This window comes from Xenopus laevis, chromosome 8L (assembly GCF_017654675.1).
Source record: "Xenopus laevis strain J_2021 chromosome 8L, Xenopus_laevis_v10.1, whole genome shotgun sequence".
NCBI lineage: Eukaryota > Metazoa > Chordata > Amphibia > Anura > Pipidae > Xenopus > Xenopus laevis.
Genome location: NC_054385.1, coordinates 114503180 through 114530610, shown reverse-complemented (window position 1 = coordinate 114530610; position 27431 = coordinate 114503180). Strand labels below are relative to the sequence as shown.

General features: G+C 38.4%; 1 protein-coding gene across 3 annotated transcripts; it reads right to left on the bottom strand.

The window, feature by feature from the left end:
* Positions 1-166: 166 nt before the first annotated feature.
* astl3c.L (astacin-like metallo-endopeptidase 3 gene c L homeolog) lies at positions 167-27431 on the bottom strand. 3 transcript variants are annotated; one of them, XM_018231299.2, is made up of 16 exons: positions 27196-27431; positions 22603-22781; positions 22235-22256; positions 20908-21006; positions 19458-19514; positions 18205-18264; positions 17784-17915; positions 17562-17679; positions 15000-15178; positions 13878-13959; positions 10954-11081; positions 10123-10238; positions 8782-9007; positions 7881-7999; positions 3277-3496; positions 167-267 (listed from the first exon to the last, which is right to left on the bottom strand). In XM_018231299.2, exons 2-16 carry the CDS (start codon positions 22669-22671, stop codon positions 191-193), a joined length of 1704 nt encoding a protein of 567 aa, XP_018086788.1. In that variant the 5' UTR covers positions 22672-22781; positions 27196-27431; the 3' UTR covers positions 167-190. The 3 variants fall into 3 exon arrangements, with proteins under 3 accessions (XP_018086788.1, XP_018086789.1, XP_018086790.1); XM_018231300.2 differs by having other exon boundaries at positions 19458-19511; XM_018231301.2 differs by having other exon boundaries at positions 22235-22253.

The following is a 27431-nucleotide window of genomic DNA, read 5'->3' as shown; positions in this document are numbered from 1 at the left end:
AAACATGCTAAAAAATACACATCATTTAAAATAGAAAAATTGCTTGTCATCGTTAATTGTCCAGTGGTTTTAAGTCTCATGAAGTGAAGAGTTTAAGTCAAAGTGCTGCGATTCTGCCAAATCACATGCCGAATTATATTCAGGATTTCTCGGAATCTTAGTTATTAAGTAAAGAGTTGGAAATATCTTCTCAGGTATATTTGATATAAAAGTCAGCAATGGTGGCATCAGTATCTGCTTTCATTCTCCTTCCTTTCTTTTCTGGCACTATTGTGAAAGGAAAAGTGAATTAGTACAGGTATTGGATCCATTATACTGAAATCTGTAATCCAGAAAGCTCCGAATTACAGAATGGCCATTTCCCATAGCCTCCATTATTATGAAATAATGCACATTTTTAAAAATGATTTCCTTTCTCCTATCTAAGATATAATTAATCCTTATTGGAAGCAAAACCAGCCTATTGAGTTTATTTAATGTTTACATGATTTTCTAGTAGACTTAAGGTATGAAGATCCAAATTACAGAAAGATCTATCTGGAACCCCCCAGGCATTCTGGATAACAGGTCCCATACCTGTACTACATAATTTGAATGCATTTAAAATATTAGTAGGGGTTTGTTATCTGGAATGCTTGGGATTTGAGGATTTCCTGATAAAGGATCTAAAAAATTACTCTAAACGACCCAAGCATATCATACCTTTCTCCCTGCATTCAGATTTATTTTGTTTCTCTGTTACAGCCAGTTCAGTTGCAGCTCTTTTAATTACTTCCTTGTCTAGTGTGAAGTTCCGCCACTTTTGCTTTCTGAGCACTCCCTCGCTCTCTGACTATGAAAACTTCAAATAGGTGCCTACTGCTCATGCCTAATTGATTTCCATTGAAGCAGAGGCAGTGAGCATGCCCAGTAGGCACCTCTTTGAACTGGCTGTAATAGATAATCAAAGGAGTGTTATTCTGGGGACTGTTTAGAGGAATTTTAAAATACTTACCTTTCCTACTTTTAACATCCATTACAACATACTGTTTTAATATGACTGAGCAAAATGGAATCCTTTTTAAAAAAATAGGATTAGGTATATAATTAGGTATATTAAGGCATATTATCAAATATCTAATTAATGCATTAAAGGGATATTGTCATGGGGTAAAAAACTTTTTTCAAAATGAATCAGTTAATAGTGCTGCTCCAGCAGAATTCTGCACTGAAATCCATTTCTCAAAAGAGCAAACAGATTTTTTTATATTCAATTTTGAAATCTGACATGGGGTTAGACATTTTGTCAATTTCCCAGCTGCCCCCAGTCATGTGACTGCACTTTAGGAGAGAAATTCTTTCTGGCAGGCTGCTGTTTTTCCTTCTCAATGTAACTGAATGTGTCTCAGTGGGACATGGGTTTTTACTATTGAGTGTTGTTCTTAGATCTACCAGGCAGCTGTTATCTTGTGTTAGGGAGCTGTTATCTGGTTACCTTCCCATTGTTCTTTTGTTTGGCTGAGAAATTACAGCAGCACTATTAACTGATTCATTTTGAAAAAAAAATTTTTCCCATGACAGTATCCCTTTAACAATAAAGGAAGCTTATGGTATTCTGTTATGTTTAGCCATTTTATTTTAGTTAAAGAGGTCTTGTCATCGGAAAACATGTTTTTTTTTTCAAAACACATCAGTTAATAGTGCTACTCCAGCAGAATTCTGCACTGAAATCCATTTCTCAAAAGAGCAAACAGATTTTTTTATATTCAATTTTGAAATCTGACATGGGGCTAGACATTTTGTCAATTTCCCAGCTGCCCCAAGTCATGTGACTTGTGCCTGCACTTTAGGAGAGAAATGCTTTCTGGCAGGCTGCTGTTTTTCCTTCTTAATGTAACTGAATGTGTCTCAGTGGGACATGGGTTTTTACTATTGTGTGTTGTTCTTAGATCTACCTGTTATCTTGTGTTAGGGAGCTGCTATCTGGTTACCTTCCCATTGTTCTTTTGTTTGGCTGCTGGCAGGGAAAAGGGAGGGGGTGATATCAGTCCAACTTGCAGTACAGCAGTAAAGAGTGATTGAAGTTTATCAGAGCACAAGTCACATGATTTGGGGCAGCTGGGAAATTGACAATATGTCTAGCCCCATGTCAGATTTCAAAATTAAATATAAAAAAAATCTGTTTGCTCTTTTGAGAAATGGATTTCAGTGCAGAATTCTGCTGGAGCAGCACTATTAACTGATTCATTTTGAAAAAATTTTTTTTCCCATGACAGTATCCCTTTAAAGGACAAGGAAAACCCTAGTCACTGATGTTACCCCCCAGTGAAGAGCATTGATAGATTTGTTTCCAGGCTGGTCCTCCTGTTATAAATAAACTGCTTCTCCCTGGGATGTTTGAATCATGGTGGCAGTTTACCTTGCTTACCCAGTTCCTAGTCAGACTTAGACCAAGGTTTAGTATCATGTGATTTTCCACTCTTGTGCACGTCTTAATCTGATAGAGCCTTACTCTTTAAGGAACTAGTGCAAAAATGATAATGATTAGCTTCATCCTACTGAAATAAGACATTCTCAAAATATAATCAATTAAATTAAAATAATTAAAAATTATTTAAAATTATTAAATAATTAAATTAAAATTCAAGTTTATCTTCACTAACCCCCCTCGCAACATCTATATTTTTCCAGTCTTTCTTCATGCAGGAGTTGGGAGTCTGATTTTGAATGACAGTTGAATCCAGTATATCTTTTAGGGGGGTTCCTTTTGCCTAGAAGATTGATTAGAACTCCCTCTATTAAAATCGCCAGAAATCCTGTCTCTCTACATGCAGAATTTGTACCAAAGGCAATTATTTTGTTTGAACTGGAATTAACTATATGAGTGAGCTCTAATTCATCTTCTAGGCCCCCCTATAAGATATATTGGATCTAGCTGTCAATGAAAACCTTGACACCCAACTCCTTCATGAAGACAGAATAAAGAGAAACAGATGCTGAAAGATGGATAGTGAACATAAACTTAATTGTTTCAGAAACGGTACAGAGTTTTTAATCAATTGTATTTAGAAAGTTTCTTATTTTAATGTGATGAAGCTTATATTAATTTTTCATTTTCTTGATACTTCCCCTTTAAATACAGATGGAGTATAATATTCCAGTTGGAAAGAAATTGCCAGATATGTCACATATATTAATTAAACCTATTGTTTCGCCAAATAATTCATTGATAAAGTAATGAAGTATACTTTTTTTCTTTACTCCTATACTTCAGATCATAAATATTCGGGCACTCACCAAATGTATAAGTAGCACTGAAACCTGACATCTCCGTGGTACTATCACTGTGGAACTTGAGCACCATGGAATTCCCTGTAGACTCAAACGGATAATAGAAGTCTATAGGGCCACAGTAAGGCCCCATAACTTTACCACGGGTTGTGTTGTAAATATTTAGATAGTCGTATATGCAGAAAATTCCAATCTCGAGATTGAATTCATTAATTTGCAGTGATATCTGTTGATTAAGAACAGGAGATGTTAGGGGTTTTGAAATACATTTTTGATTTCATATATATATATCTGTTGATTATAGACAAAATTATATTTACTCCCTGCTTTTTATTTCAGTATAATACCATATAATACTTTAATACTTTTAAAATAAATCATAATAACATTTAGGGGCCTATTTATTAAAACACGAATTAATGTAATTTTTTCCTTAAAATAAAGTCCACAAAACTCCCTTCCACGATTTAAACTCATGAATAATTTTTCTTGAAAAAGTTGGAATGAAAAAAAACGATGTAACAAAATTTATCATCGATTCATATCGTACGATTGACGCTCTGAAAACTCGATTTAATTGAATAGTCGTTGCAAAAACACGACTTTCGGATTATTCAATACAAATCATGATGTCAAGAAACAACTTAAGGGACATCTGCCATTGACTTCTACATGACTTTGACAGGTGTTTGAGATGGAGTATTTTCAGATTTGGATTTTAAGCAGCTTAGGGGTATAATAAATCTAAAAAAAAATTTGAGTTTTAATTTTTCTATGAAAAATTTGAGTTTTCCCCCTAAAAAAAATCAAGGTTTAATAATTCGGCCCCTTAGTACTGTTTGACACTTTATGAAACTTTTCTTTCCTTTTGCAAAGATTGGCAACCTTTTCGCCTTCAAAGACTTACTTTGAATAGCCCTATTTTGAGTGTAGTTGGAATGCACCTTTTTTTAAAAATTTGTGCATAGAAAATACCATTAGAAATGTTTCAAAATTGTCTAATACAATCTTTCTTGCATTCTAGTACACTGTATATGATGTGTGTAATGTTAAGGTATAGGCATTCCTCAGAGATGCCTATTGCATGCTTTTATGATATAATTGGTATCACTGAGACTTGGTGGGATGAAACATGTGACTGGATTGTGAATTTAAAAATGGTTACACCCTTTTTAGGAGGGACAGAGGGATTAAAAAGGGTGGAGGAGTCTGTTTGTATGTAAAGCCTGAATTAAAGCCATGTGCTAAAGAAATAACCATAGCTGGCACTGGTGAAGGAGTAGAATCCCTCTGGGTAGAGATTTTGACTGGGCAAAAGGTTACAAAAAGAATTATCATTAGTGTATGCTATAAACCACCTTGTATAAGTGTCGTGTATGACCTGGAGGTGGGCATTGAAAGTACTGTTTCTATTTTTGCAGTCTAAGTTGGAAAACTGGGCAGCAAACTGGAAAATGAGGTTTAATGTTGATAAATGCAGGTTATGCACTTTGGCAAAAATAATATAAATGCAAATTATACACTAAATGGCAGTGTGTTGGGAGTTTCCTTAAATGAGAAGGATCTAGGGGTCTTTGTAGATAACACGTTGTCTAATTCTGGGCAGTGTCATTCTGTGGCTACTAAAGCAAATAAAGTTCTGTCTTGCATAAAAAAGGGCATTAACTCAAGGGATGAAAACATAATTATGCCTCTTTATAGGTCCCTGGTAAGGCCTCATCTGGAGTATGCAGTTCAGTTTTGGACTCCAGTCCTTAAGAGGGATATAAATGAGCTGGAGAGAGTGCAGAGACTAAGTGCAACTAAATTGGTTAGAGAGATGGAAGACTTAAATTATGAGGGTAGACTGTCAAGGTTGGGGTTGTTTTCTCTGGAAAAAAGGCGCTTGCGAGGGGACATGATTACACTTTACAAGTACATTAGAGGACATTATAGACAAATAGCAGGGGACCTTTTTACCCATAAAGTGGATCACCGTACAAGAGGCCTCCCCTTTAGACTAGAAGAAAAGAACTTTCATTTGAAGCAACGTAGGGGGTTCTTCACAGTCAGGACAGTGAGGTTGTGGAATGCACTGCCGGGTGATGTTGTGATGCTGATTCAGTTAATGCCTTTAAGAATGGCTTGGATGATTTTTTGGACAGACATAATATCAAAGGCTATTGTGATACTAAACTCTATAGTTAGTATAGATATGGGTATATAGAATTTATGTGAAAGTAGGGAGGGGTGTGTGTATGGATGCTGGGTTTTTATTTGGAGGGGTTGAACTTGATGGACTTTGTCTTTTTTCAACCCAATTTAACTATGTTAATATGTAACCTGCTTTAGGTCAGAAAACATTGTAAAATGCCTTCCCAAAGAACAATCCATTGGGTGCATGTTGCCAGTAGATGTTTGACAAGCTCTGACCTTTATTCTTGCTAATTGCTGTGTGTTATCCATAAAAGGGACAGTATACCACCTTGTTTAACAGGAGTTTAATGGAAAGGGCTCGCGCTGAACAAACTTTGTTTGCTTATTGTTTCAATCAGGAGAAATCTATGGGGTTTTATTTTAATTATTGCTTGATGTAAACAGGGCAACCGGGAAAATTGAAGCAACTCCATGTTTGGTCCTTGTGAGGCAGATTATTAGAAGACTAATATACAACCCCCTCCCTCCCCCTTGTTGTTCCTGCTTTGTAAGCAGGTGACCATTTATCTGTGCACTGGTAATCTAATGATTTACCTCGCAAGGACCAAACATGGGGACAAATTCACTAATCTGCGGAGTTGCGCTAGCGCAGGCTTCGCCGCACTTTGCCAGGCGAAGTTTCACCAGGGCACCGCTAATTCACTAAAATCCTAAAAGTTTCACTCAGGGAGGCGAACGGTAGCGAAGTTGCGCTAGCGTTAATTTGTCAAGGAAAGTGAAGTTACGCTAGCGATGCCTAATTTGCATACTGCGCCAAGTTAAAGTACAATGGACGTATATGTAGCAACAAATACATTACATTACACAAGCCTGGGAAAGCTTCATAAGATAAAATAGAGTTGTTATATTGCCCTACACATGTGCCCACTGTATAGTTTAGGTGCCATATGTTAGGAAATGTAGGGGGGGAAGGAGGGTACCCCCAAAAAAATGTTTTCTCTGGAAAAAACATTGCACTTCGCCTGGTCTGAGGTGGCGAAGGCAAGTCTGGCGCAAGAGGTAAAGTTCAGTAAAATGCACAAGTTATTGAATTAGCGCAGTTACGTCCCTTCACCATAGCGCAACTTCGCCTGGCGTAAGGGTGCGAAGTAGCGCTAGAGTAGGTCCACTTCGCTAGCGAATTTACGCCAGCACCCGTTAGTAAATCAGCAAAGTAACGAAATGACGTCACGCTGGAGGGCTGCAACAACTGCTCACCAGCTTCTGATCTTGCTAGAAAATCTTTTGAGTTTCAGTGACACTGCATATGCTCAGTATGTTAACAAATAAAAATAGGTTAGGTCTGTTATAGAATCTGATGCTACAGGGCTGATTAGTAATGAATTGTAATTCAGAATGTTCTGGTAGTCTCTCTTCTAAATGGCTGTGATAGCCTTGGGCAGTACTGAATCCCAAAACCTGAAATATGTTATTTTTGTAGATTATGTCTTTGTAAGACTTTGTCTACAGACGAATGAAAATAGCAGCACATCGAATAAATTATTCAGAAAAAAAAATAATGTGACCCATCATCACCTTTCATGCTCATCAAAAACAGGGGTCCTTTAGGCTGGACAACAGACATTAAACAGGAACTAAATATAATCAGTTAAAAATTCTGTATGTTTCTAAAATAATCAAGTTTATGTTCACTATCCATCTCTCAGAAAATGTTTCTCTTCATTCTGTCTTTCTACAGCAGTTGAGTGTCAGATTTTCATTGGGTTAGATCCAATATATCTTTTAGAGGGACTCCCTTTCCTAGCAGAGGAATTAGAGATAACTCTAATAACTGATTCCAGTAGAAACTGACTTTGGCACAAATCCTGCCTGTAGAGAGACAGGATTTCTGGTGATTTTAATAGAGTGAGCTGAGTCTAATACAGCACCCCCTAAAAGATATATTGGATGTAACTGTCATTCAAATTCATACTGCCAACTCCTGGATGAAGAGAGAAAGATGCTGAGAGGGGGATTGTGAAGAGTAACTTGATTATTTCAGAAACAATGCAGAATATTTAAATGATTGTATTTAGAAATTTTATTATTTCAGTAATATTAAATTTTCATTCGCAATAGTTCCACTTTATGATGGCCATGTATAAGCTAACGTGCCGATAATTTGACCATTGATTCAATCATCTACTGTATGTCAATGGCTGGTTTTATTTATTCCATGAGAGTTTAAATGAGGAAGAACTCTAGTTCCTTCTCACTTGTGCATCTGTCGATACTCCATCCATGTAAATGGAAATTTTAGGAGCGATCCCAGGCTTCTTTCTCAGATGAGGATATCTACTTAACCAAAATTATTTAATAGTGGATACCCCATCAAAAAGGTTTTGCTGTTGTAACTACTACCACAATGCTACTGTATGTGTGCCTTTTAGGGTCAAACAACCTGCCTTTAATTTTTTCCCCAAGTAGCTTCTCACCTTGTACCCAGTAGGCGCTGTGATTGTCCAGGTGCAGTCAAGGTTAGGATAGTAATTTTCAGGGTAGCCAGGAGTAGTGATGTTTTTATTTGAGACATAGAAAGCTCCATCACATTGAACTGTGAGATATATAAAATAGTTATAGTGTTTAATAGATTTCACTAATTATTGGGTCAGATTTATCAAATATCTGTAAAACATTTATAGAGAAAATATGTGTCTTTTGTGTTTTCAGTCATTTACCTTAATTGGTGACTTTTTTGTAAAAATGTGAACTTTTTTTCACCAAGCAATGAATCAGACACAAATGCCCATTGTGCAAGTGGAAAAATTTTAATAATGTTTATGTGGGTTTACTGAATCTTTTTAAACTTGCAACAATTTTGCCAATAGGTTATAATGGTTTCCATCATCTCAGACCTCGTTTAAACCTATGAAACACCTTTAATAAATCTGCTCTTTTTAGTATGTTATAGAATGGCTAATTCTAAGCAACTTTTCAACTGGCCTTCATTTTTATTTTATTTTTTACTGTTTTTGCATTATTTGCCTTTTTTTCTGACTCAAGCTTTTAAATGGGGGTCATTGGTCCCATCTAAAAAACAAATGCTTTTTAAGGCTACACATTTATTGGTATTGCTACTTTTTATTACTAATCTTTCTGTCCAGTCCCTCTCTTGTTCATATTGCAGTCTCTTCAACTCAATGCATGGTTGCTAGGGTAATTTAGACCTTAGCATCCAGGCTGTTGAAACTGCAAACTGGAGAGATGCAGAATAAAAAGCTAAATAACTAAAACAACACAAATAAAAACGTTCATAAATGCAGTTGCTTAGAGTTAGATTTTGTATTTAAAATGCATTTATTGTGTGGTTTCCCTTCAAAAAATAAATAGATGTACCTGAGCTGTATGTTGCTGTGAAGCCAGTCCCAGTAACTGCCCCATCACTGACAAACTCAACCAGCATCTGGTTAGTGGAGGCAATCTGTAGAGGAATCACTCCGGTACCACATGCCCTGTCCACTAACACAGGGTACGTCTTACTGGGACCATCATAGATGGTAATGTAGTCAGACACACAGCCTGGAGATGATTGGATATCAAAGGCTTGGAATTGCAGGGTCACCTACAAATGTAACAAACGAAATACGATAAATGCTGATATATTGGCATGTTACAACAATTTCTTTTTCCTGTGATATTTTTATTTCCAAGCTATGAAACTCACGATAAAAGAAAAATAACTGAAATATGTATTTAAACCATGACAGAGGGAGGTCTACTTATCAAAATTCTCATTTTAGTGGTTTTAGAGATTTTTAAAACCACAAATAAACATTTAATCTCTAAAACCTCAAATGGCATGTTATTTATTAAAAGATTTGAATATAAAAAGTATATAGAAATACTAAAACCTTGAAAAAGAGTGAAAAACCTTGAAAGAGGGACAAAATTGCCTCCATAATGTTTTGCAGCACCACCTTTTGCAGCAACTAGTGATGAACGGAATCCACTATTTTTGATTCTGCCGAACCCCCAAATCCTTCGCGAAAGATTCAGCCGAATACCGAAGCCGAATCCTAATTTGAATTTGCAAATTAGGGGTGTGAAGGGGAAAACATTTTAACTTCCTTGTTTTTTTGACAAAAAGTCACGCGATTTCCCTCCCTGCCATAATTTGCATAAGCAAATTTCGGTTTGGTCGGGCAGAAGGATTCGGCGAATCTGAATCCTGGCCGAATCCTGGATTCGGTGCATCCCTAGCAACAACTTTGAGGGGGTTATTTATTAAATTCTGAATGCCAAAAACTCGAAAAAGTTGACTTTTTTTTTTTTACTATAAAATCCAAATTTTTATTGGGAAAAAAATGATTTTTTATTTTTAAATTTATTAAACCCTGAGGGTGTTAAAAGTCTGAATAAAAAAGTACTCCAACTCAGACCTGCCGAGTTCATGTAGAAGTCAATGGGAGAAGTCCCGAAGATATCCTTTTCTGCACTGGGTTTCGTGCAATAATCTGAAGATTATGTGATTTTCAGGCAATAATCCGAAAAAAAAAGATTTTTCCAACGTCAAATACGAATTTTTTCCTGCACAGGACATTTTTGGGAAAATGTAGTGATAAATAAGGGGGGGAAATTAGTGTGGATTTGGTCGGAGTATTTTTCAGAAATTTCGGATTTTGATAAATAACCCCCTATGTTTTGTACCAGAAACCAAAAATATGTTTAAAGCTATACCTGCCCAGATGGGGTTCTTATTAACCAAACACAGCTGGCATTATCAGTGTATACAGATGGGTAGTTGTCAGAAGTCATAGTCCCAGTGGAGTCAGGGAGCAGAATAGCACACACATCTGAAAAGTAACAGTGGCATATAGTGAAAATGGGGGAAAAGAGTGAAGCAGGTGTTATGTAATACTAAATACTATTACCCTGTGGAATAATTTATCAATAATCCTTAGAACGTACAAACATATACACATATTTTCACACAATATGGCCATCTACTCTAAAATGATATGCTCAGTTGAATGTTCATTGCATTCTATGTCAAGACAAGAAATATTTGTAGTGAACTTGAGGGTTTTACGGATGATCACAGAGGAATAGACCTGATGTCTCCATGTGCTTCTATAACTGCACAATGATGAACTTGATATCAATAACCTTGCAGTGTCGGACTGGGACACCAGGGGCCCACCAAAAAACCTTAGACCAGGGGCCCACGCTCTGTACTTTCTTCTTCCTCTCCTCACTCGACCTCAATTCTCCTAGTCTCTTTTCTTACATACTATAATCTATTACTCCACCTATTTAGCCTCTTTGCTCTCATATAAATAGGGAAAGGCCATGAAATAGGTCAAATGTTTAGCAGCATGAGGGCCCACTGACACCCTGGCCCACCGGGAGTTTTTCTGGTATCCCGGTGGGCCAGTCCGACACTGTAACCTTGGTTGGGCAATGACATTTGGGACGGGAAGTTATTTAACTTAAAACAACACTAATTTACTTTTGTGGTTAACTTTTAATGTACCACTTCATGAAGATGAGTTTTTTTTGGACACTTACCACACTGATACAACTTCTTAATTTTATAAATATCCAGAATACTCAGCCCATGCCTTTGTCCAATCGGAGTAGATGGGTCAGACTTGGGAACAACGGTGCTTTTATCTGGGCTGATACTAAATGTATTACTGAGGGACAATAAGAACTGTCATTAGTAAAGTATGTGAACCCAATAACATTTTAATGTAACACAAAAAAACAAATATTTGATAGGGTAGAGCTTCAGCACCATATGGTCCACTTAAACGTTATTAATAGTGCTGGTATCTTCTATTGTTGTCTGAGCCATTCCTCAGAGGGTTATTTATCAAGGTCCGAATTTATCTCAATATCGGCTGCTACAAACTCCGATCTAAGCCGCTCGGGTTTTTAATGCTTATTTATTATTACATTTTCCCGATAATTACCTTTGCGGGAAAAGCTCAAATTTTCATGATTTTTTCGTGAGTTTTCACCCGAAAGCTCAGAAAACATTGTGAAATTGCCCGAAACCCCCGACACAACCAAAAATCAATGGGACTGTTCCCATTGACTTTTATGCAACCTCGACAGGTTTGAGATGCCGTGTTTTTATATTCTGGCTTTTTAGCCCTCGGGGTTTAATAAATTCTGAAAATTCATGATTTCTTTAAAAGCCTATTACAAAAAAATCACAAATGTTTCGGAGTCCGGGGATTTTCGGGTATTCGGAGTTTAGTAAATAACCCCCTCAGTGTCGGGATCTTAGTTTACCAAAGAAGAACTCATTCTAATATTTGTGGTGACATGCTTATTTATTATTACATTTTCCCGAAAATGACCTTTGCGGGAAAAGCTCAGATTTTCACGATTTTTTCGTGAGTTTTCACCCGAAAGCTCAGAAAACATTGTGAAATTGCCCGAAACCCCCGACACAACCACAAATCAATGGGACTGTTCCCATTGACTTTTATGCAACCTCGACAGGTTTGAGATGCCGTGTTTTTATATTCTGGCTTTTTAGCCCTCGGGGTTTAATAAATTCTGAAAATTCATGATTTCTTTAAAAGCCTATTACAAAAAAATCACAAATGTTTCGGAGTCCGGGGATTTTCGGGTATTCGGAGTTTAGTAAATAACCCCCTCAGTGTCGGGATCTTAGTTTACCAAAGAAGAACTCATTCTAATATTTGTGGTGACATGCTTATTTATTATTACATTTTCCCGAAAATGACCTTTGCGGGAAAAGCTCAGATTTTCACAATTTTTTCGTGAGTTTTCACCCGAAAGCTCAGAAAACATTGTGAAATTGCCCGAAACCCCCGACACAACCAAAAATCAATGGGACTGTTCCCATTGACTTTTATGCAACCTCGACAGGTTTGAGATGCCGTGTTTTTATATTCTGGCTTTTTAGCCCTCGGGGTTTAATAAATTCTGAAAATTCATGATTTCTTTAAAAGCCTATTACAAAAAAATCACAAATGTTTCGGAGTCCGGGGATTTTCGGGTATTCGGAGTTTAGTAAATAACCCCTTCAGTGTCGGGATCTTAGTTTACCAAAGAAGAACTCATTCTAATATTTGTGGTGACATGCTTATTTATTATTACATTTTCCCGAAAATGACCTTTGCGGGAAAAGCTCAAATTTTCACGATTTTTTCGTGAGTTTCCACCGAAAGCTCCGAAAACATCCTGAAATTGCCCGAAACCCCCAACACAACCAAAAATCAATGGGACTGTTTCCATTGACTTTTTATGCAACCTCGACAGGTTTGAGATGCCGTGTTTTGATATTCTGGCTTTCTAGCCCTCGGGGTTTAATAAATTCTGAAAATTCATGATTTCTTTAAAAGCCTATTACAAAAAAATCACAAATGTTTCGGAGTCCGGGGATTTTCGGGTATTCGGAGTTTAGTAAATAACCCCCTCAGTGTCGGGATCTTAGTTTACCAAAGAAGAACTCATTCTAATATTTGTGGTGACATGCTTATTTATTATTACATTTTCCCGAAAATGACCTTTGCGGGAAAAGCTCAGATTTTCACGATTTTTTCGTGAGTTTCCACCCGAAAGCTCCGAAAACATCCTGAAATTGCCCGAAACCCCGACACAACCAAAAATCAATGGGACTGTTCCCATTGACTTTTTATGCAACCTCGACAGGTTTGAGATGCCGTGTTTTGATATTCTGGCTTTTTAGCCCTCGGGGTTTAATAAATTCTGAAAATTCATGATTTCTTTAAAAGCCTATTACAAAAAAATCACAGATGTTTCGGATTCCGGGGATTTTCGGGTATTCGGAGTTTAGTAAATAACCCCCTCAGTGTCGGGATCTTAGTTTACCAAAGAGAACTCATTCTAATATTTGTGGTTACACTGTATGTTACTGGTCCATTTGCACATTTGCTTGTTCATACTTTAAAGGAGAAGGAAAGGTTAAAACTAAGTAAGCCTTATCAGAAAGGTCCATCTAAATATACCAGTAAACCCACAAAGTAGTGCTGCTCTGAGTCCCCTGTCAAAAGAAACACTGCATTTCTTTCCTTCTATTGTGTACACATGGGCTTCTGTATCAGACTTCCTGCCTTCAGCTTAAACCTCATTGCCCTGGGCAAGAGCATGCTCAGTTTGCTCCTCTCCCTCTCCCCTCCCTTCTCTACTGTAATCTGAGCCCAGAGCAGGGAGAGACTCAGGCAGGAAGTGATGTCACACCACATTAATACTGCAGCTCCTATTCTAAACAAACAGAGAGTTTCTAGAGCTTTTTACTCAGGTATGGTAAAACATTCTACAGAATAAATATAGAATTCTAGCTTGCACTAGTGCAGCTAATATATTGGCAATAAAATGCCTCCATAGCTTTCCTTCTCCTTTAAGGTGCAAATAAATGGGGGAAGAGATGCAATACAAATAATATGTAAGTGTATAATTACCCAATGATGACAAGTGACATTTAGCCTTACCTTGAGTAATGCATCACTGAAGTAAAGTCATATTTTATTCCCAAGTTATTAGTGTTGCGTTTCTTAAAATAGTTTTCATAGCCTGCAAATATAAATAATATAGTCATTTTGGGGAGAGAAACAGCCTGACTCTCACCCAATAATATTTTATGCATCCTATTAAATGTTAGCCAGCCCAATTCTTCAGCTTTCATATTTTTTTTCCACAATTATGAATTGTTGGCGCTAAAAATCATGAATGTGGATAATAGTTTAAATAATAATTTTCAATATTTATTAAGCAAAAAAAAAATAGAAACTTGAATGTAAAACTTTTGCATCTAACAGTTTGTGATGTCATGTACAAGTCAATGGGAGTTGTCCTAGCCGATATTTAAACTACTTACTCAATTTGAGTAAGTAAGTTTGAATTTGAGAGTTTTTGGACTTTTTTTTGAGCTTGCAAACACTAAAAATGATGGGTAAACCACAAATGTGAGGTGTTATATTCAGATGTTTTACTAAGTAAGGTAGCATTCATGTTTCATTTCAACTGTGAATTTATTTAATGTAGAAAAAAAAATATAAATCTACTCAAATCCGATTTTTTCAAAAGCCTTCTAAAAACTTTTAGAAAAACAGATAAACCTAATATCATTATTTGCTACCAATATAGATTTAGTGGGTTATTTGTTAAAGGTCAAGTTGTTTTTTACCCAAAAATTCGAGTTTTCGAGGGTATTTTTCAGTCAAAACCATTTGAAGATGTTTGATTGATTCAAGTTATTTTCTGCTGAAAACTCGATTAATTCCAGTTTTTGGATTCTTCACTGATTTGAGTTTTTTCCATTCAAGTTTTTTGCATTTGAGCTCATTCGAGGTATAAAAAACCTCACAAACCTCTAAAACTCGACCTTTGATAAATAACCCCCTTAATATCGGGTACACGGCACTGCCCTATTATTGCAAAGAAAAAGGAAAACTTTTTTTTTTTTTGATAACTATTTACTGAGAATATACTATATGGGAGATGGCCTTCTCATAATTTGGGTATTCCTGGATATCTGTTTTTTTGTGGGGGTTGTACAATATTTCAGTACAATTTGAATATTCTTACAAGGCAATGTATAAATTGTATATTACCAGGTAAGATATTTTCAGTGATAATAGTGATGTAGTCATCCCGGTCGCTCCTCATATGCTCATGGTAGAAGCCTAGGGCGTGGTTTAGTTCATGCTGGATAACTCCTCTGCTCATACAGCCATATGAAGCCAGTTCAACCCTCTGTGCCCCTCCATTTCTTCCAACCATTGATAAACAGCTAGGAAACAAGAGTAGTACATATGGCTGAAAAATCTCATCTGGCCATGGATGTGGTTTTCTCCTGATTGGTCTGCATGAGGCCTAACGTGATCCAAATTAACTTATCAGCCCAATGTGGGTCACTAATTGGAATGGAAATTTTTTTTTCACTGATTCACAGTGATACGTTTTTTTTTTTTTCAAACACGCACGTCCACACGCAAAAAAAGCAAGAAAACAGCTGTTAACTCTATAAACAATGAATTTGATGTGAAAAGAAAAGGTGCATTGACTCCAAGGGGCAGATTCACTAACTGGTGAATTTTCGCCAGTGTCCGTTTCGCACCCATCGCAACACTTCGCCAGGGGCAAATGTGCTTAGATTACACCAATTCACTAATAAGAAGAGTTTCGTCCTGGGCGCCGAACGATGTCGACTTTTCGCTAGCATTACTTCGACAATGCAAAGATGCGCTAGCATTCATTTATGCCTACGGAAAATTTGCTAGTGATCTTGCGCTTAGGTCAATTTGCATACGGCGGGTAATTTAAAGTTGTATGGACGTCTTTATTATAAATGTTGGTGCAAATGCTTGAAGTTACCACTTTTTATTTTAAATGTCCAGGGAACCTTAATAAAGAAAAGAGAATTAATATAATGCCCTACACATCAGCCGACTGTAACATGAATGTTGAATATGTTGTGAAATGTGTGGAGAAAATTGGTTACCCAAAAAAAGTTTGTCAGTACTTTTGCAGGCAATTCCACTTCAAAAAAGGAAAAGTTGCCAGCATTTTCTTGAACTTTGATGCATTTTCAGCTCAAAGGATATGATGTAAGTGAAGATTGAGGAAGATCTAGCTGCTTTATAGCACTTCACCTGGTCTGAGGTGGTCAAGGTAACACTGGCGAAACACACGTTCAGTAAAATGCACATTTTAGTGAATTTACGGAGTAACGTCCATTCGCCAGAGCGAAAAGTCGACTGGCAATAGAGTGTGAATGGCCGCTAGCAGCAGTCCTGTTTCCTAGCGAATTGGCGCCTGCGCCTGTTAGTAAATTGGAGATTTCCCTGCGGATGGCAACGCTGGCGAAAAGTCGCTAGCATTAGCCACCTCGCTCTTTAGTAAAATGTATTTGGCCGGATCATGCTGAACAAGCTTCTTGTCTATGTTTTAATCACTGAAAATCTATGGTTTATGTTATTTATTGAGCTAATCAGAGAAAACAGTGGAACTGAAGCTTGTCCACGTTTGCTTGCTGCAAATTAGATTATTAGATTACAGACCACTTTTCCCCTTTGTTGTGACTGTTTGGTTAGCAGGAGTCAATTATGATCTAATTACTGTATCTACCTCCCAAGAATGAAACATGGTGTTGCTTCAATTTCTTTTTCTTCTTGCAATGGAGGTATATTTTCCCTTGCAGGTCTTGAAAAGGGCATAAGTACTATCACAATCAGTGTATTTCTTTGTTGTGTTTCCAGAAATGATTGTCATTGACCCATATTTATAAAGCACCAATATATTCTGCCATGCTGTAAAATAGAAGTGGGCATACATCAAAACATACAGGTTACAACTCTGGTATGTGTTTTATTGGGACTATGCACTCTCCAAGTGAACCACTGGAGGCTCTTATAGCTGCTCCTGTCCTCCTACCTCTATATATATATATATATATATATATATATATATATATATATATATATATATATATATATATATATATATATATATATATATATATATATTCATTGTATTTTCTGTCTGCTACCTTGTCTCCACCCGCCTCATTAGTCCCATGTTCTCCATCCCTCAATCAGAACTTTTTATAAACCTGTCCCTGACCATTGCTCCTTGCTTGATCATCTGAGCTCCTGAGTCCAATCTAGCCTGTGACTTCTGTGATTCCTGGTTCCATGTCTGCTGTCTGTTTCCCTTGCTCCTGTCCTCCTGTTCCCACCTGTTTCCCCGATACCCGTCTTCTGTAGATTACCTGGTTTGTCCTTCGACCTGTTACTCGACCCTGCTTGACCGCTGCCTGCCACTGACCTTGCCTGCCATTCAGACATTGCTAGTCCTGACCTTCTCAGCCCGTTACTGTATTTTGCTCAGCCTCTACCCAGGCCTGTATCTGGACTCTGGTATTTCAGTTTGCACTCCTGTTTGTTGTTGCTTAAATTCTGACCATTAAACCTCCTTCACTTTACCATGGCTTCTGCTGGTAATCCTGCAGTTAATGTGTGTTATTTGGGTCACCCAGCATATAGGCTTCAACCTGCTGGACATTCACCAGCATTCAGGCATGACAGTTAATTATCAATTTTTGTGTTCAGAGCTTCCAAGCTGAATACAGAAATCCTTTTCCAAACCATGCACCAAGCTTTTCCAGCACCTACCCGCCATTAGACATGATGTTTAGGAAATCCCTTTGTTTTGTCCGAGGTACAAATCTCACACAGGTTAAGGTTTCAAACTCCTGCATGGCACTCTCAAACAGGGCTAACTCGCCGGCACCTGAATGAAAAACAAGTGACATTGTTCAATGAATTTGAATTTTAAACGCTAAAATGTATTTGGTAGTGCATCAATGGTAGTGCAATATAGAATAAAAATCTTACTGTAGTTGTGGGAGAAGATGTAAGGCACCACGACAGTTCCATCAGCAGACTTAGGCCAAAGATAATCTGAAGTGGTGGCACTACGATGTATCTTTATGAGAATATCTCCCTCTTCTGTAAGAGCCATATTGCCTGTAAACATCATTCAAAGAGAAGCCATTTGTATCCACTTATTTGCATAAGTAAGAATATCTGAAAGTTAATGGCTTATTTTTATGAATGAGCAAGTACAGATGTCTCCATTTGTTTTCCTGTTCTATATTTTCAAAAAAAATGCCTGGATATAGTTATGTTATAGCTTCAATAATAATGATGCCTAATAATAATAATGTGTACGCTATATAAGGCTTTTAACTGATCATTGTTTAAATGATATATGTAACATGTAAAAGTCGTATAAAGTAGTTTATTATAACATTACCTTTGTTTGCCTCAGTTATCTGCGTAAAGACATCCCGAGAGGCTTCAGGTTTTTTATCACCTGCGAATAGCAGAACATTGAAATGCTGATTGTGGGTATGTCACTGACTAATAGTTTCTTCTTAACAGATCTATGCAAATATCTGTCATATTATAAGGAACAGAATTAGAGGGAAATTAGCCCCAGTTCAAAATTATGTATGATATAGCCCCTAAACACACAGGGGGCTAAAATCCGAATTTATCTCATATTTTATAAAAAAAATAAAAAAAAACACAACCAAACTCCCATGCCCAATTTTAGCTTATTTATTAAATAATAACTCAATTTAATTGCAAAAAAACTCAATGAAATCGAGAGAAAACCCGAATTGCCCTAATAATTTGGGCTTTTTCCCCAAATACTCAAATTTTTCGGACTTTTTTTCCAGAATTGCTTGATTTTATTGAGTTTTTGCCTGAAACCCGCGAAAAAGTTGGATTTTCTGGCAGCAAAAGCCCTCGAAGACCCCAATAACTTCAATTTGAGATAGGTGCCTCTTCCATTGACTTATGCAGAACCTCGACAGGCAGTGCCGGGCCAAGTCGGCCGGGCGCCCCAGGCAACCCAGCCGACTTCGTCGCCTCCCCACTGTTCTCGCCAAGGATGCGCGACTGCGCATGCGCGGAAGACCTGAGGCAGCGTAAGTGCGCATGCGCGAAAGAGCCAAGGACCCGTGAGTGCACATGCGTCGAAGAACGGGATCGCGCATGCAAATACTCACTATTCAGTACCGCTGCAGGTTGAGGGAACAAGGGACCGAGCAGGGGATGGCGTCAGAAGAGGTACGTGCCTGGCGCTTCTCTGCCTTTGCGCCCTAGGCACGTGCCTCTTCTGCCTACCCCTAGTTCCGGCCCTGTCGACAGGTCTAAGATGGTGGTAACGTCCCCAAAGTTTTTTTAGGTTACAGAGCCCTGAACTCACTATATGTATGGCCCTGAATTACCATTTGATTTTAATACTGACAGAATGATAAATTCGTTATGCCAGCTTTTTGTTCTGGGATAAGATTAGGAAATTAGTTTATTTACCCAACCATGGCTTTTCTATGATGTGATGTACCCCTTTGATTTTAAACAAAACAAATAAGCCAAATCAAGATTCTTATTGTTTTCACATTGTATTCTTGTGTGGATACATTTCCAGCAACTAACTTTAACATTTAAGAACAAACTCAGCCAAATTAGAATAATAGTTCAGATTGTATTTCTTGCCTGGGTCAGATTTCTTTCTTTTTTCCAGAACTCCTTTGGCAGCTGTTATGTCATCTGCTGGAGAAATATTTCAGTTCATTCCAAATACACTTTAACATGTGAACTCATTTTACACATTTTGCATGCAAAATCATGCATATCAGTGATACAAGAAGAAAGGATAAGCTGCATAAAGATGGATCAAGTCACATGTCCACACCCATTTCCCATGCAATGGTTGTTGTGCCATGTGGCTGATGCATGGATTGGGGCCAATTTATCTCTATCTGTGGACAAAAATGATCCAAACAAAAGGTAAAAAATAAAAAAGAGGCAATATTTTGCATCAAGTCCAAGAAAATGCCTGGGTGGTCTAATTAATTCCCCCTATCACATTTTATCAGTGAACATATATTTATTTGAAAATGAAAATTCACCTTGGCAATCCTGTCCTATTTCACCAGTGTTAGACTGGTGATTATAAAACGCCAGGGAAATATGTGTGTTGCTGCAGCAAGCAAGGCTGTAGTTGTGTAGTAGCTTAGGAAAAGCTGGATAATGGGCCCCTGGAGTGAATGGAAGAGTGCAGGGTGGGCTTCGATTTCTTGATCCATTAGGTGTGTTGCAGCTGCCTAAGCTAGAGGCAGTTCAGTAATTAAGCTACAAGTAAGCTGCAGTTAAAAAGAGGTGTGGGACTACACCTCAGAGCTCTTACCCCTGGATACCTCCTGGAGCTGGAGGAGGGTGAGGGGACGTGGACACCTCAAAGTGTAGAAAGGAGGGGATTCTGTGTGCAGCTGGGAAAAAAATGTGATTCCCCCTGTGTTGGAGAGAGCTCAAAAAAGACTGGAGAGGCGAGAAAACCCTCCCAGGAGACTGAGGGTCTTGAGTGAGCCCAGAGAGGATTCTGGGATTTGTGTCCAGTGGAAGCCAATGAGGACTAAAACTGTGAGTTCATGTGTACACCAGTGGGGGTGTTGAACTAGGACTGTAAATGCTTATGTGAAGCCAGTGGGCTGAAGATTTAGGTTTAAAATAAAAGCCAGCCAAGCTGCATTTAAACCGTGAAAAGTGGTGTCAGTCTCCATCTCTGTGCTGGAAACTGTGCCGTGGCTATATCACAAAAGGATATAAACTGAATAAAAATGAGAATATAAAGAACCAGGTCACAATTATTAGACCAAGCCCAAAAAGATTTGCCTTTAACCCTTTAACCGCCAAGCACGTACAGCATACGTGCTGGCGGTTCAGTGCTCAGGCTGCCAAGAACGTACCTTATGCATTCTCCTGCAGCCGAGCCCTTCTCTCTGCATCGGCGACTTTTGCCGCCTCTGCAGAGAGTCAGGAGGGTTGACAGCCCCCTGGGCAACGAGGCTGGGGGGCTGTCAAGTCGGATCTGCGACACGATTGTCGCAGATCCAACTTTAAAGTGGCAAATGCGCTGCAAATGGCGCTGCTACTTCTCACTTACCTCTTCCTTCCTGCACAGCCGCCCACACACTTCCTGCTGCGCAGTAACTCTGCAGACACGCTTTCCTGGCTGCCTCCATCGGTTCCAGCGATCCTCCTGCTACAAAAACGGTAAGTGCACGTTTTTTTACACACTTACCTGCACTTACACATACTTACAGAACATTTATACACTTACACACACATTTTAGTAAAGATTGGTATTGTTTATTTTTTTATTTTAGCACACTTGATCCCTTTTGTACACTTATTTACACTTATTTACATGTATTTGCACACTCAAACAACTTTTATTAGTGCACAAATATGTATACAGTTTGGGGGTCTTACAGCACATAACGCACAGTTGGGGCTCTCTTTTCTGCAGCTTAGTTGGTTAGCGTGAAAATTCATATGCATGTTTTACATTTGGGGTCCGTACACGCCACATACTTTGGTAAATCTATGCATATTGGGCATCAAACTATTCAGTAGACCTCTGACGTCCATATTTAGGGGGATTTTTCTTTATACGTAAAACATTGTGTGCGATAAATGTAGCAAACTGCAAAAATTTTAGGCGATTTTCAGAAATGTTGTAAAAACCTCTACGTTTAGAAAAGCTTTGTAGTTTGGTGTAGAAAGACGTCTTTATCTTTGTTGGATTCGTCAGAATGTGTACTTTCCAAAAATATATAGTTTTGGGGGGTCTTTGCTGTTAGGAGGGTCTTGAGGCACATAATATGAAGTCAAGGGTCTATGTTCACAGAAGGCGAATCGGCAAACCATTCCTAAATTTGGTGACATTTCCAAAAATCACCTCAAAATTTCTACCCTGCAGCATCGTATTACCCACATACTTTTAGGTATCAAGAGAAATCACCCCAAATATGAAAGCATAGGGTCCTCTGAACAGTTTGATGCCCAATATGTATAGGTGTACCCAAGCACGTGGCATATAGGGGCCCCAAAATGAAGACCCCCATATGGTCTGTCATTTCAGATACTGCACAATCAACACATTTACATCGTTTTGAGGGGGGCAAATGTAGAAAAAAGTAAGTTCACCCCAGAAAACATGTGATTGTTCTTTGTGAAACATGATTTTTTTTCATTTTATTAGACACTTAGAAGCCTATATTTAGTAAAATTACACCAAAATTCTTGCATATTGTGAAAGTTCAGGTTGTCCTGAAAAAAACAATATATTGTTTTCCTGGGTAAACTAAAACACCACCCAGGAAAGGCCCTTAAAATGAAAATATCTAAAAACTGCTTGGCAGTAGATGTTCGCATCTAGGACATAACGGCTGGCAGGGAAAGGGTTATAAAAAATAAAGAATTCTTACCAAGTGCTGGGGTGGTCATCTGCTAGAAGACAAAAACAATCATATTTACAACAATGTATATGATTATATCAGTTTATTATACTTCTGAGCTGTGTCATTTTTATTTCAGTCTCCCACTAAGCTTTCATGACTCTTTACAATAACCATTAACAGAAAGCAACAATTATTTGTCTCAAAGCTTTAACCCAATGAGTCCTGGTCATGGCGGCTGCAACGGACATACCACACTACCTAGCGGTGAGTTTTTATTTCAAGGAAAAACAGGAACTGTATATGACCTACTGTACAGCTTTGACACACCAGGTAATTCTATTTCTGCAGCACTTAAAGGACAAAAGCTATTTGTCAAGCAGAGACTTTCACCTCACCTGTGCAGGGAAACTCCAGGTAGATCCTATGATGCAAGTCAGTAGGATGATCGATATTCTCACAGACATATTCACGTTTTAGAGAATGATGTTGATGCCTCAGATGCACATTGTATCCATGACCCTAGCCAGTCAGGCTGATCATTCTTTCTTTAAATATTCATTATCTTGTTATGGCTCTTACACGGGGAGAAAGATCAAAATGTAAAATGTTACAGGTGCACTTGAAATTGAAAAAAAGCCTTGAAATGGAAAATTCACTTAAAAACATAAAAAGACTATGCAAATGCCACGAGCTCACATTCTAACCTTCATTTTTTATTAATCTGCCAAATTTCAAATTCATCTTAAAAACTCCAATTAATAGTAGTTTCTGAATGTTGATAAACCTGAGCCTTACTGTGAAATTAGACTTATATTGGAGAATAACACAATAAATAATGTTTGCTGACTAAATATAAGATTTCCCATAATCCATAATACATCAGTTTCATTCTGATAGACTGAAGTAAGAATAAATTTAGATTCAAAGGAGAAGGAAAGTCGTTTACCACTTGGGGTGCCAAATGTTAGGCACCCCCAAATGTATTGACTTGCCTGAAACCCCGGGCCGATGCTCCTATCAGTAGAAAACTGCACAACCCGGGGTTATACCAGTGAGCACCACGGAGCGGTCTTCTTCTGGCTTCTTCTTTCTTCAAATTTCCCAGGGCAGACGCATGTGCAGTTGAACAAAATAGCCGACTTTTTAGTTAAAGTTCGGCTTTTCACTTTAATGCGCATGCGCACCCGGGGTATCAGGTAAGTAATTACATTCACTTGGGCTGCCTAACATTTGGCACCCTCAAGTGGTAAACAACTTTCCTTCTCATATATATATATATATATATATATATATATATATATATATATATTTGAATTCCTGGCTTGGAGGCAAGTTTTGGTTATATAAAAACCCATATGTACTGCCAAACAGAGTCTCAATCTAGGTTTACAATTCACATAGGGGCTACCAAATGGCCAATCACTGCACTTATCTGGCACCCCAAAAACATTTTTCATGCTACTGTTGCTCCCCAACTCCTTTTACTTCTGAATGTTCCTCACGGGTTCAAAAGGTTGGGGATCCCTGGTGTAGAAGATAAGTTAGATGGGCAAAGGAAGGTAAAATGGGGGAGGAGATTTGGTTGGGGATACTGTTAAGGATTGGGAGGACCACATGTCATATGTTAAATATGGTACCAGTATTAAATGTATGTTTACAAATGCAAGAATTTTGACTGGTAAAATGGGAGAGCTAGAGCTGCTGGTGCTGGAGGGAAAATATGATGTGATTGGTGTGGCCGAAACATGAATGAATGAGTCACATGACCGGGCAGTAAATATCAGTGGCTATACTTTGTTTCGGAGGGACAGAGGCAATAGAAATGTAGGAGGGGTATGTCTGTATGTTGAGCAGGATTTAAAATCTAATTTAAAAGAGGAGGTGATGTTATAAAATGATGGGGCTGAAGCCTTATGGGTGGAATACTTCACTGATTATAAACAGCCCAGAAAATTAATTGTAGGTGTATGCTAATGTAAGTGAAGAGGAGGCTCCTAATGCAAAATGAAAAGGCTGCTAGTTTGGGGAAAGTAATGATAATGGGGGATTTTAATTATCCAAATTTGACTGGAGCAGCAATACTGCCAGGTCAGTTAATGGGAACACGTTTATAAACCCGTTGCATGACAATTTTATGGCACAAGTTGTTGAAGAGTCAACCAGAAAAAAATCTGGATCTAGTGATCTTTAATGACCCAGAACGTATAGCAAATGTGCAAGTCATTGAACCCCTGGGTAATAGTGACCATAATGTTATATCATTTAATGTCTGGTACAAAATACACTGGGGCAACAAAAACCCTAAATTTCAGAAAAGCTCATTTTAGTGCCTTGAATGCTGCCCTTCAGAGCATAGATTGGGGCATAATGTTTTCAGTTAAAAATACAGAACAGAAGTGGTTGTCATTTAAAATTATATTAAATTGTTACTGTTTCTTCCCTTAAAGGGGAAGGAAACCTAGTTGGCGCAAAAACCCTCCCCCCCTCCCGTTTGTTGCCCACCCTCCCTCCTCCCCCCTGGCCTACCCGTCCCGCTGGGCAAATGCCCCTAACTTGTTACTTACCCTTCTGCGCAGGTCCAGTCCAGGGAGTTCACAGACGACATCTTCTTCCACGCGATCTTCTTCCTGCTTTGACCGGCGCATGCGCAGTAGGAGCATTTCGCCGGTACGATCTACTGCGCATGCACCAAAGTACTTTGTGACTTTAGGCGCATGCGCAGTAGATCTGTACCGGCGAAATGATCCTACTGCGCATGCGCCAAAACGCCGTTCAAAGCAGGAAGAAGATCGCGTGGAAGAAGATGTCGTCTGTGAACTCCCTGGACTGGACCTGCGCAGAAGGGTAAGTAACAAGTTAGGGGCATTTGCCCAGTGGGACGGGTAGGCCAGGGGGGAGGAGGGAGGGTGGGAAACACACGGGAGGGGGGGAGGGTTTTTGCGCCAACTAGGTTTCCTTCCCCTTTAAGGAGTAAATGTAGAAGCACCAATAATCACCCTATGTGGCTTAATGTAGAAGTAAAGAAGTTAAGAGGAAGAAGAGAAAGGCAATTAAAAGCTATAAGTCTGTTGGGACAGAAGCTGCATTTAATGAATATAAACACTATAATTGTTGTAAAACAGCAATCTGGAAGGCAAAGATAGAAAAGAGGAGCATTGCGACTATATAGGTACTGTCCCTTTAAGAGGACATGAATTGTGATGTGATTTGAATGTGACTATCACACTATTTAAATGGGTATCCACGTGTTATTTGATTAGCTCTGAGGAAGTGCCGTTTGTTATGGGCAGGAAGCGCGTAGGCTAAGTTGCACTGCCATTGCCACCGTGTCCCATTGTGTGCCACAATAAAAGCCACAAGTTCATGAAGTTTATGCGTAATTTCTGGCTGAGCGCCCAAGCGAGGACTGCTCCATTGAATTCACATGAGAGTCTTTGCAGCTGCTGAAGTCTCGCGGGATGCCGATGGGGCAGGGACGCACTTCCGATACGCTGGAAGGGTGAGCTCCGTGAATTAGATATTCTCTTAATTTTATACTATATTAAACTGGCACTCTCGGCAGCTAAATGGCAAATGAGATTCAATGTTGATAAATATAAAGTTATTTAACAAATATTAAGAAAACATTCAGAATTTTAAATGGGTAACTTTTGATCATGAAATTATTTGAATTTTAATAAATCAGACTCCAAGAGTTAGCACTGACTTTTTAGCTTTAGTGATGGATGAATCTGACCCGTTTCACTTTGCCAAAAATTCTTGAAATCTATGGGCGTCACCATTTTTTTTTGGTCGCGCAATTCAGCACATCAAACTTTTTTTGTTGCATGGTTATTTTTTTCACCCATTGAAGTCTATGGGCATCATTTTTAGGGTGATACACGGTGAAAAATTTCGCCCATCACTTTTAATCATTTCTGCTGTATTTTGGGACTTTGTTTTTCCAGATTTTTTTTTTTTACTGGGTTGGCACAGCCCACCCTCAGTGCCCCCTAGTAACATGAACCTAAAAAAAGTGAGTCATTCCAGTGTGCAAAATAAATAATTATTATAAAATATTTTACAAATGATGAACAATGATGTGAATTTGTAATATTAAAACACAATGGGGCTCATTTATTAACGCATCGCTAAAAAGCACGCAGAGGCCCAACATTTACCCTGTGCATGGGTGTATTTATTAATGTACTGCACGATGCTTGAAAGATGCAATTTGTGCACTATTTTCGACGCCGCAGTGCGTAAATTTGCACATTTGCTGTCACAGCTAGGCATACCTGCGAATTTTAATGTTTCTATTATGCCAGGATGTCAGTCGTAAAAAAATTGTGCTGGTTTCCTGGCGCACTAATGCGCATGTATGGAAGTAATTTTAGCCACGCCCTTCTCACACACGGCTTTGTTTGCGACATCATTGCCCAAACTTATGCGCAAAACCAAACCCATCGCAAAAGCTCTGTTCAATGCGCAATATCACACAAATATACTTGCGTTCGCGCTTGTGAAGGCGCTGGCACTTTTTTGCGTTCGATTATGCACCGTGATTCGTTAATAAATGAGCCCCACTATCTGTATATCCAAGCGATACTGTGCAAACATGTTTAGGTCTCCTGCCACATCACACATTTACATTGTAAAGGACAGAAGCGTTTCAAATGTTCAAAATACAGCATGTTGCATAGCAAATAAATGTGACTGTTCTAAAATGTAGATTTGAATGCCTGTCCATACAGCGGGGCAAAATAAAATGAGGTTAGTTAGCTATCTGGGACGTAAAAGTGGGGGTTCTGCTGTATGTAGTGCTTTAATAATGCTTTATAACAAACAGGGGTCTTACAATAAATTAACAAAGAGTTAATTGTGCATATTTGGAGGACCCTGCTTGCCAAAGCTAAAACGCTGTAAAATATAATCTACTACTTGATAATACATCTGAAAAAAACATAATATTGTTAAGGGTTGCCAACACTAACTACATTTTTACTTACTTTACCCCATGCCAAGATTGTTGCAGTGTGTCCTGGGTTGTAGAAGACCAGAATCCAGATAGATCCCTTGTATTTAGTGTTTCTCTCACCTAAGTCACTGAGTGTCACATCCGTTTTCCTGTCCAGCAACAAGAGACCCTTATTAGGCTCATGAATGGAAGGCACGTACTAGTTAAGATAGCAATCGTGCATTATACAGTACATTCCTTAAAATGGTCTGTGCTTTCTCTATCTCA

Coding starts and splice junctions, on each gene's coding strand:
- astl3c.L (XM_018231299.2), bottom strand. CDS start 22,671: ATGTCTGTGAGAATATCGATCATCCTACTGACTTGCATCATAGGATCT. Junction 18,265..19,457: donor AAGAAAGAAATCTGACCCAG/GCAAGAAATACA, acceptor TGCTATTCGCAG/GTGATAAAAAACCTGAAGCC. Junction 13,960..14,999: donor CACTGAAAATATCTTACCTG/GTAATATACAAT, acceptor TTATATTTGCAG/GCTATGAAAACTATTTTAAG.